The following is an 11355-nucleotide window of genomic DNA, read 5'->3' on the forward strand; positions in this document are numbered from 1 at the left end:
TATCGCTCCTATTGTTTCACCGAAAACAGTCCGGTGGGAAATTATATCAGTATGTAAACGTTCCTGTAGGATTTCGACGTAACTGTACATGTATTCAAATATGAACTAAACTACAGTTTTACGATTCCTGAAAATATAGTCTTTTGACACAGAGTGTCGATATTTCAAAGAAAAATCTTTATGCGTTAATTTAGTCGTTGTCTCCTAAAAATAATTTGCATGTGAAAAGGACGTGTTGGAGCATTTGAGAATGGGCGGAGCTATTCTGTCAGAGGGAGAAGGGCGTGCGCAGGCATTTGGTGGGCGTGCTTCTCATGCCCCGCCCTTTGCTTGTTGCGACGTTCCTGAGGCTTCAAGATGGCGGAAGCCCTGTCAACTCAGGAGCACCTGGTAAGCGTTTTTTTGGCGAAGTTTTCACATGATTTTATGCAGTGTAGACCTTTCAACTTGATAAAATTAATTAAATCAACCACCGAAGAGTTCCGACAATATTCTTAGTCACTGGTCTGGGTAGCAATAAGTTGCCAGGACTCGAACGCACCTTCCTCCAGGGCGACTGTCTACTGTGTGCCTGATAGTGGTTAGCAATGTTGGCTCATCCAAACTGCGGGCGATTACCTCTATATTTACCCACCCCAAAAATATCCATTTCCTACTGTGTTGAAAGGCGCTTATAATGAAATGTATTATTATTATTATTATTTCAATACAATGACCAACGTGGCCAACGTAAAGTGGCCGCGCAGCGATGGTTAGCGTTTAGCGACCGCATGCAATTTAGCCCCGGAGAAAATGGTAATAACATTATAATAAGAAGCATGGGAGTTCTTGCACACGGATCTTTCTTAAAATATAAACGTGTGCTTTAGCATAGAGCGATGCTTATTTTAGAATGTCGTCATACTGAAAACTCTCCAGGTATTCTTATTCTGTCTTGTTATAAGTTTTTCGCTCACATCTTACTGTCAATTAGTTGCATAATTTACCCCCGAGACGTCTCTGAATTGACTCTTCCTATTAAAAGCAACGTTGTTGTTGTTGTCAATACATTATGTTTTACAAGTAGAGATGGCCCGTCATCAACAGCACGACTTGACATTTTGGTCGAATTACTAATAAAAAGACGTGATAGCCACTAAAGGCGCATTCAAAAAGCATACAGCTTGTATCCATGCTTTTTGCTCAAATGCAAGGTAAAAAAAATTAAAAATAACGTTAGTGATCTCAACAGATGGAATAAGATGTTGACAGTAGATGCTCATTTATTCGACACCCTCCTTTCTGGAGTAGATGTCAAGCTGTTCAAGTATCAAGAGAGAGAGAGTCCTTCCTCATCAATGGATCCAGTTGAGAAGCTCCTGTTTTGTGTTTGAGATTTCTTACACTCTAAATCCCTTCATTCCTGGTTAAAAAAATAACAAAGTTACCCGTGTTTGGTCAAGGAGTGACACTTTGATGCACATTTGCATGTGCAAAATGTCTTGTGCTAGATACCACGTGCTGTAATGGTAATTACCTGTATTTATCGTTGCGTTGAAATGCAAACATCGTAGTTTTCTTGTTGAATCAAAACACGTGCATGGTTGGTTTGGCTGCGTCTGTGAAATAAATCTTGTATTGCAATTTGTTGTTGCCATTTGTTTCTTGCTTATCTAAAATTTGTGAAAGTAAAATGCCGTATTGTTTTGTGTCATTGCCCTCCTTGTGCTAATTCAAAATTTGAGGACAAATGCAGCTCAGTTGGCTGCTAAACAAGCACACTCTTGTGGTTGCTTGCTTTCATCCATTCCTTGTTCCATGGAGCAAGGCATTTGCGCTTGATGTAATTTTTGCGTGAAAATGTATTGTAGGTTCATTTGAGAAAAAGTTGAAGGCCCTGGTAGCCCTGACGATTTGGTCCCAGGTGTCTTCCTTTTGTTTGGACAAGCCTCTGCTTATTCCGTTTCTACATTCGCCACGCACCCATATACAAAGACAAGTCTCTTTTCAATCTCTCTCTATCTGTGTCATGTTCCAGGCTGTGGAGGAGTTCCTGAGTGAGGTGAGTCGCAGGGAACAGCTTCAATGCGCTGGGCTCGTCTCCCGGCCCACAGCTGTTAAGTTTCTTATGGCCCGCAAGTTTGATGTCTCCCGAGCCGTCGACCTCCTCCAAGCATACATGGTATTACTGCCCGGTGTGGAGACACCACTGTAATAGTCTTTTCAGCTGTCATAGCAGGCAAATATTTACTCCTGATCTCCAAACTAATGAGATTATGCTTCTCTCCTACCACAAACATAACATATCAGGACACAAGAATCAAAGAGGGGATCATCAATATAAACCCTGACGACAAGCCACTCCGTTCTGAGCTGCTCAGTGGTAAATTCACCGTCTTGGTGAGTGGTGGAGACTTACCGAAAAGTTGATCAATACCTCACTCTCTAAAGGGCACCGGGATTTGTATTCCTAACACCTTCATCCAGAAATATTTATCTGTGTGCCTCCTTTTCTTTTCATGATCCCACCAGCCCGGACGTGACGCAAGCGGTGCTGCGCTTGCACTCTTCACTGCTCGCCTTCATCGGCCAGATGGGACCACTCACAAAGCTGTGCTGCTGGCCATCATTTATCAGCTTGATAAAGCCATAGACAGGTGACGCACACCCAACCACTGTGCCTTGAAACAGTTAGCACACCACCTTGAAGCTGTTATCAATTTCTAAATGGTTTTTTGATTCTTTACAGTCTTCAGACTCAAAGAGAGGGACTTATATTTATATATGACATGACCAACTCCAGTTATGGGAATTTTGACTATGATCTCTGCGTCAAGATTCTCAATTTGCTCAAGGTTAGTCATCAAGAATTTGGTCTTGCAGTGTGTCGAGATCAGTGATTCCCAACCACTTTTCTGTGGCAATCAGAGATTTTCAAAGGGGGTCGTGGAAAATGATCGAATTTCACTTTGAAAAATGACAAATTCAAAATAAGTACCTCAGCAAGTCTAGAGTTCATCTGAAGTAAATTTGAGTAAATTCTGACTTGTTTTTAAATATGTCCGCACTTAACGTTTTCGTGAGATTTTTGCTTGTTTTTTTTTTTTCCCTCTGAGCAGATTGGCCCCTAACCTGACATTTTAAGGTGCCAGTTTAGATGTACATGTAAATCACAAATTGACTTATGAAGCCAATGCTGTATTCATATTTCCACTTATTTTCATTATATTGTTGATAAATGGCCAGAAGTGTGGAGAAAACAATAATCAAATCGTGCACACACTCAATTAGGTACTATACAAGACAACTGTATTTATATTGTGCTTTAAGGTGAAAAATATATTTGTACTGTCTCAAATTTGAGGGGCAAAATGTCCTACAGTCTGGATTAAATATAGCAGAAGGTACGTCATTGAATTAATTTCATGAAATATTATTGAAAAAGCTCAAAAGACCATCACAGAGACTTCACGAGGCAATACATAATAAATAAAAGAAATAATCCTTCAGATGTGAGGGATTTTTTTTTTTTAATATGTCCCTCTGCTCTACTAAGGTTGGGAATCACTGGTTTTATTTTAATAAAGCTCACTAATTTGCGACTTACCTTTTGTTTCTCTGAGGGGGCGTTTCCTGCTCGTTTAAAATGTGTCTTCATTGTGTCCTCGCCTCTTTGGTTTCGAGCACCTTTTGCAGTTCTTCGCCTCTTTGTGCGCGAGAAGCTGAGAGAACGGGTCAGTCTTTTTTTTTTTCACCAAGAAGACCATTTTTTTATGTTTTAAAATGCTCATGATCTTTTGCTATGAATTGGATTGGATTTACCTTTATTAGTCTCGCAGTGGAGACTAAAAAAGTAAACCACTGTTTACTGAAGGTCATCTATTCTCTTCGTCCCTGCTGTAATTGAAACACAGCAAAAAATTGCAAGTGAAAAATATATACCTAATAAATTAGAACATCCATCCAGACGTGGGACCAGTACTACTTCTGCTACACCGCAGTCATGGAATATGCCAGCAGTCAATCAGAACCCCAACATTGCTTAAAATTGTTGTTTTGTTTTAAAAATTGATTTTCATGAAACCTTTTTCCCCTCTACTTTTTAAGCAATATTTATCACTGGACACTAGAACAAGTGTGTGAAATATGAACACTGTCTAGGTCAATTGAAATGTATTTTCTTTTTCATCCTCCAGGTGTGTACAGTGAAGGCTCACAAGCTGGCCAATCACATCCCAGTCTCCTCCCTCCCTGAGAACCTAGGCGGGACATCCCAGCATAACCACGTGGCCTGGATCCAATCCTGCATAAACTCAAACACTGTGAAGGGAGACGCACATGTCCACGACAACCACGACTGTGTGGGAAGCCTGCTGGGGTCTTACAGCCTTGAGTGCGATGATTCAAACATTGGCGCAACACTGACCCATGCCCATTTAAGTAACCATCTGGGCTCCGAGCTAGGCGCGGCTAATTCTAACTTTTACGACGACAGCAATGCGAACCCACACAACCACTGTAGTGCAGATGAGAGCAGGACTTTGGGTCACCCTAAACTGAGCCCGCATTCTGCTGCAAACAGGCTACAGGGCAACCACCAACACTGGAACGGATCAGCTGGGAGTGGATACAACATGACTGTCAATGGCTCGAAGCCCAATTCAAACATGAATGGTCGTGGACGCCAAGCTCCCCCGCAGTCGGACACACCCCCTGACACTCCACTCTCTCACATGGGTGAGACAGACGCAGTGGATGGCAGAACAATAGACGCACCTCCGAGTGAGCATATTCAAGAGGTAGATGAGGAGGGTGATGAAGAGGATGGTGTGCCTCCATTGCCCCAGAAATCTTTGCCTCGGCCACCCCATCAACTCACCTCCCAGACATCGCCCTTGTCCTCGTCAAGGGGTGCAAAAGACGAGGACTGCTGTATGGAAGAGTCAGTTCACATGCCGGAGCAGGGAGGCATGGCGATACGCGAGCTGGTGGATCATGTGAAAAGGAAGAAGAAGAAAGGGATCTATCAGGAATACGAGGAGATTCGCAAGGAGCCACCAGCAGGCACCTTTGATTATTCCAAGTAAGATATTGTTAGATGATGCTTATTATATTTGTTCATGTTAGAATAATGATCAACCTTCTAAGAACAAATGCTTCTTTAGTTCACATTCGTCCTTGCACACAAAACCATATCTACTTGGGTAAACGGCTCACCATTTGACGTTTGTTTTGTGCACATGCATCCTGCAAGTTATTTTGGATTTGGATTGGATTTACCTTTATTAATCTCACAGTGGAGAAATTGACATTTCGCAGCAGCAAAGTTATGAAAGGAAGTAGCAAGGAAAGAAGTAAAAACAAAATACAGGAGCTGCTGGAAATGCAGCCACTCTTGCGGCTCCATCTTGAAGTCAAAAGAACAAAAAAAAAAACTAAATAACAACTAATATGACAACGCAAAGACACAGATAGTCATTTATCACAATCACATTAGACGTTGCATGAAGCAAACGTCCCCTTCTTTGAACTCAGATTGAGCCGCTGACCTGTTTGGCTTTGTTTGACTGACAATTCACTCCAGGGCATCAACTCCCTCTCACAGTAAATCAGTTGAGCTAAATTCCAAGTTCCTTATGACGCTGAACCTTGCATGCAGGATTAAAATGAATGGATGGATCAACATTTGGCACTGTTGAAATTACATTTCTTAAGGTAACAGAAGGTGTACAGTAGTGATACATTGTAAAATGACTATATTCCATATAACAAATCTTTATTTATTGAAAGCTACGCACTGGCAAATCTATTCCCTTCATTTTGTCTGTCAGGATCGCTTATCAACTACCTCATTGTCCTGTGTGGGCAGCTTTGCTTTGTAAACTCACTGTTTGTAGTTGACATTTCGTTTTGTATGTTCATTTCCAGGAAACTCTCCAATCAGCTCAAGAACCGCTACAGCGATGTTCTGTGTCTGGACCAGTCCAGGGTGCGACTATGCCAGCTCAGTGATGATGAGGACGAGGTAATGACAAATCCACCTGAAGCCAACTGTCGCGTGCAAATGCGGGGAAGCCTTGTTGAGGACTGTCATCACTCCAAGCTCTTTTGCTGTATTCCCTGCAGACTTCAGATTACATTAATGCAAGCTTCATGGATGGCTACAAGAGGAAAAAGGCATACATTGCTACTCAGGGTAAGAAGCACACAATCCGACTCTTGATTGTTTTTCATGAGATTCTCCATGCGGTATTCACATTGCTGCTTCTGGGGCAAATTGGAAAAAATCTTTTCCTATTTTTGTTCCTCAGGTCCTTTGCCCAAAACATTTGGGGACTTTTGGCGCATGGTGTGGGAACAGATGGTACTCATCATTGTTATGACAACAAGGTGAATTTATTTCAAGTGACAGTTGCAAAAATGTGTTCACGGCCGAGTAAGGGCATCTCATCTATGTACATGTTGTCTGCGTCAGAGTGGTGGAGCGAGGACGTGTCAAGTGCGGTCAGTATTGGCCGTTGGAAGAAGGCAGAACAGAGCAACATGGATGTTTCCTGGTCAGGAACACACACATCCAGGTCTTCCACGACTTCCAACTCTCACATCTGGAGCTCTATAATACTCAAGTGAGTTCTTACCACCTGCAGTCTGAGCAGTTCTCCACCACATTTATTCCAAGCACCTTGAAGCCTTATTCGGTGCAAAGTTCAGAGGGCGTAGCGATTTCCGCTGTAAATGTTACAAGTACTGGTAACCAATGTTTTCCAAATTCAAAATTAAAGGACAACCGACGTCTCCTGACAAGTTGTGTCCATAATTTGGAAAGTGGCTACTGAGCGTATTTTACAAAGATTCCACCGCATATAGCTATATTTTACGTTTTAAGACTCGTGCTGAATATTCCGGAAGTCTTGTTTTTGAGTTGGTGACGAGTCTGTGCGTGACGTCACTGAAGGAACGCACCTGACCGAAAAAAAAGGACACATTGTAGCAGTCCTTCCATCACGTCAATGCTTGTTTGGTCTGAAAACCTTGTGTTGCGCCAGAAGAGGGCGTCCAAGCTCCATATAAGGAATTTATCAGCCTGTGGAAACGCAATACACTGTCATGTCTACAAGAGGTCGCCATTTTCTTCTGCCTCTTTTTGGGTGAGACATTTACCCCCAATATTGCCTCAAAATGGCACAGAATAAATTATTTAATCGATTGCAAACATGTATGCTTTCCTCTTCAGAACTATTTGAATCATATTCATAACTGGATGTGTAACAAGAAAGCATATTCTCCGAGTATGAAGCTATTGTTTTGATACTCCAGCAATGCAAGACGTCTTGGCGTGATGTCACGAACTGGGGGCGGGACTTTCTGAAAATGCCCAATTCGCAGCTTAATTTTTTGCAGATTTTGGACACCAAGTCATTTTTATTGGTGTTTTGCATTTGATTAAAAATATCATACTGCGTGTTTTGGGTATTTTAGATGCTATAAAACGTTTTTCTGATGTTAGTTAGGAAACAAAAAAGTGATGTCGGTTGTCCTTTAAGGATTCAAGTTAAAACATCTGATAACCCGGGGTTGTGTAATAGATACATTTTTAGCAGTTCAGTGCAAGTACAATGTTGAAATGTTACTCACAGCATTTGTGATGATATAATCAAACCTCCCACCACACCCCCACCAATCGGATTACAGGAAAAAGAAAAAAAGGATAAAAACAAAACATCCATTGTAATAGCTGTAGATAGCATGACACAGTTCAAACTCACATTTTCCATCTGACACTCTCAACTGATTAATCATGTGGTGGACTTGAAAAGAGCTCTGTCAAAAATAGTCACATTTCCGTTGCGCTTACCTGCATTGCCGTCATACGTGAGCGGGAGGGTAGAGCTCGTGGAGCGAATGTTGTTGAGCATGAATCTAATCGTTCTCTCTCTGTCAAGTCTGGGGAGAGGCGGGATATTTGCCACTACATCTACATCAGCTGGCCGGACTTTGGAGTACCCAAGAGTGCGTCGGCCATGTTGGATTTCCGTGAGCATGTACTTCAAAGGCGGATAGATGCAGCCCAGAGACTGGGCTCCAGTTGGAAGGGTGGTCCAGGAGGCCCTCCTGTGGTGGTACATTGCAGTGCGGGAATCGGCCGGACAGGTCAATGCAAATATGATGTATTGTCAAATTCAGTTGATGCGAACTCTATTCCCGATTTTGATTTCCTCGTTAACCTGGCATTCATCCTGACTTTAGGCACCTTCTGCACACTGGACATCTGCCTGTCCCGGCTGGAGGACATTGGCACAGTAGATGTCCACCAGACTGTGAGGCGCATGCGCACGCAGAGGGCTTTCAGCATCCAGACGTGGGACCAGTACTACTTCTGCTACACCGCCATCATAGAATATGCCATGCGCCGCGGCAAGCTCAGCCCGGTACAGTGGTCCGACTCGGACATAGAAACCGACAGTGAGTGAGAGTCACAAAGGAGCTGGATGTCACCGACCTCAGTCTATATCAGCATGGAACGTTTGGCAGTGGAAAAATGAGGACCACGTCTGCAACTTTGTGACAAAAAATGAAAGTGGATGCCTTGGTTTGGCTCTTGATATGATGACTCTCCAATCCATGTCGGCCCGTCGTGTGAACGGACAGACACGCAGGGAAAAAGTGTGAAGAGCCCTACCGATGTCAGAGGAGCTCTGCCTGCCATGCACTTATCCCATTGACAAGAACCTTGTAGCATTTTTTTATTGACTTGCACATGACAAATGGCAAACTTGAACCCACCGAAACCTTTCTATTCTCTTTATCCTCAAACTGCCATTTCCTTTTTCAGGGGAGCGTTTGAGTGAGACATGTTGTGAGAGATTATTTTGTGAGCCATTTGAGAATTTCATTTGATGCCCCCCCTCCCCCATAACCGTTTTTGGTTCTTCCTATGGTGCATTTTCTACACACGTTTCTTAATGTGTGCATGTGTAGACTAACTTAACTAGGCCAAAGTCATCACCCCGAATGCTTGGATGAACTTCTTACTAAGATATTATCGACTGAAACCATGTATAGTCTTGTAAAATACAGCTACATTTATACGTTGTTGTGCATAACAACCTCTTGAATAAGTGTGTAGAAATACCTTGTTTTAATATAATGGTTTTCAAAACTAGACACATAAATCGGACTAGTAAGACAGGTTATATAAATAGCAACAAAATTGTATTAAAAGTGATGTCATGCCAAGTCTCGGCATTTTTACTCTTCTCTGATTGGACTATTTCAAAGTAATTACAAGTCCACGTTTTACCTGTTTCATCTTTCTTATTCCATTGCCCTTTTCCACTATTACCGTACTTCTTACTCTTGAGACATATTCTGCCTCAGATAATTGTGCCTTCAGGTTGTTGTTTTTGTTTCATGTCACAGTATAAGTAAAATAGTAATAATGGCAGCCAAGCTTGTGCACTTGACATGACACACTTTTTTGCCTTCCATACTGCCATGGAGTAATATGAAAGTCCCGAGTGGACAAAGTTCTGGTTCTTCTTATCATTTGACCTCAGGAGCAATTTTGGGGGGGGTTCTTCTAAGATCCGTTACTGCATTTTGCATCCGAATTATCATACAAATGAAATCTTTATTTTGTTTTTTCACTGTATTTTATCTTGCTATATTTATCTTTGTAAAAAAACAACAACAATGTACAGGTTCAAAGTCAATGAATGTTTGCTCTGACACCACAGCAGAATCATGCGATAAGCTGAACAAATCACACTTTGAACTACATATACATATAGTATATATATATATATATATATATATATATATATTTTTTTTTTTTTAGTTGTGGCGTGTGTTTCAGAATACCCTCCCATGGTATTTTCATAAATGATTTGGAGAATCACTGATTGTTTAAATGTTTTCTGGTGTATTTTTTCTTTTTTTGGGCGGGAGGAGGGTTGCTTGACAATACATATATTATAAATTGGCCAACAAAAGAGCACTAATGGAACAAAAATATGAATTTCTGATGTATGTCTGGAAAGTGTTTGTTAGCATGAACACAAGTGTCTTGACTGTTTTATGGGGCTGCTGTGTTTAGACCATAGGTGTCAAAGTCAAGGCCCGCGGGTTAAATCTGGCCTGCCACATCATTTTATTTGGCCCGCAAAAGCAAATTAATCATGTCGAGTGCCATGATGCTTGCTAAAGTCTGAATCTAAATTTCAAATTGTCATATGTAATCCACAATAAGTCATTATTCTTGATTTCAGATTTGAAAACGAGTTATTCATTATTTTTTTGTGCGTTCTGCAAGTTATATGTGGAGGAGATGAAACATTCTCATGGTTTCTCCAAATTCTTAACAGCCCTTGAGTGGAAACTAACTATAATGTGGCCCGTGGCAAAAAAAATGAGTTTGACACCCCTGGTTTAGACCCTTCACTGCTAAATGCTCACCTTTTTGTGTATTTCATCATGGACCTCCCAATGCAGTCACATATCCACCAATACACACTGAGTCTTGCGATGTGTCATGACAAATATCTTGCTCAAGCTAGTAAGCGCATGAGCATGCAAGTGTCTGGATTTGTCTTTTTTGGTCACATGAGGTGTGCATAAAAGCAAGATCATAAGTCATCCTTATTTTACTGTTCCCGTGTATATCTTGTGATTGAATGTTGGCCTTTTTACACCTTGTATGCCTGGCTGGCCCATTAAAGCAATGCTATCACTATCTGAAAAGTGTACAACTTGTGATCTCTTACTGACCGGATTAAAACTAAATAAAAAAACAACCTGACACATACTGTAGAAATGTTAATGCTGACACAATTTAAAACATACGCCCCCCCCCCCCCCCCCCCCCAGACATGGAAGAAAAAAACACATTTGCATTCCCTCGCAAAAACGAGCATTCTCTCACACAGTTTTGCATTACCTCGCAAAACTTTGCATTGCCTCGCAAACATTGCGAGATGTGCAATATTTTTTTAAATACATGTCATCGAATTCCTGGTCAGCTTGGCGAATGAAAAAAGTCATTTTTTGCTCACCCCTCGTTTCAAATGTCTTTCGTTTATATGGAAACCATATTTAAGCTCAAGAACAGATTTCATGTCTGTATTTCAAGCCAATTTGAAATGCTATTAAACTCAACAACGGGTGAAAACAATCCATATTTGTTGTATTCGGTTATCCGGACGATGCCCCACAAGTACATCAACGCACAAATAAAAAAAATATTACGAATACCTCGTAATACTTATTGGTAATGCACCGTTTTGCAAAGGAAGGAAACGTTGTTTTTTTCTTCTTCCATGTGCCCTTAGGGCAGTGGTTCTTAATCTTGTTGGAGGCACCGAACCCCACCAGTTTCAT

The 11355-nt window shown here is 41.5% G+C and overlaps 1 protein-coding gene across 1 annotated transcript; it reads left to right on the forward strand.

Moving 5' to 3' along the window:
- The first annotated feature begins 281 nt into the window (after positions 1-281).
- Positions 282-10719, forward strand: ptpn9b (protein tyrosine phosphatase non-receptor type 9b). Its single transcript, XM_089006565.1, has 13 exons — positions 282-390; positions 2018-2161; positions 2290-2379; positions 2512-2636; positions 2729-2834; positions 3603-3713; positions 4176-5062; positions 5908-6004; positions 6106-6175; positions 6291-6369; positions 6455-6605; positions 7923-8130; positions 8227-10719. The coding sequence occupies exons 1-13, from the start codon at positions 358-360 to the stop codon at positions 8448-8450; spliced, it is 2325 nt and encodes a 774-aa protein (XP_088862691.1). The 5' UTR covers positions 282-357; the 3' UTR covers positions 8451-10719.
- The last annotated feature ends 636 nt before the right edge of the window (positions 10720-11355 follow it).

The sequence above is a fragment of the Hippocampus bargibanti genome, linkage group LG10 (genome assembly GCF_051943395.1).
Source record: "Hippocampus bargibanti isolate YZ-2025 linkage group LG10, ASM5194339v1, whole genome shotgun sequence".
NCBI lineage: Eukaryota > Metazoa > Chordata > Actinopteri > Syngnathiformes > Syngnathidae > Hippocampus > Hippocampus bargibanti.

Excerpts from the sequence above, each read along its gene's own strand:
- ptpn9b (XM_089006565.1), top strand. The coding sequence starts at position 358 with ATGGCGGAAGCCCTGTCAACTCAGGAGCACCTG. Across the intron at positions 6,005-6,105 it reads TCAGTGATGATGAGGACGAG|ACTTCAGATTACATTAATGC; the intron begins GTAATGACAAAT and ends TATTCCCTGCAG. Across the intron at positions 6,176-6,290 it reads GGCATACATTGCTACTCAGG|GTCCTTTGCCCAAAACATTT; the intron begins GTAAGAAGCACA and ends TTTGTTCCTCAG.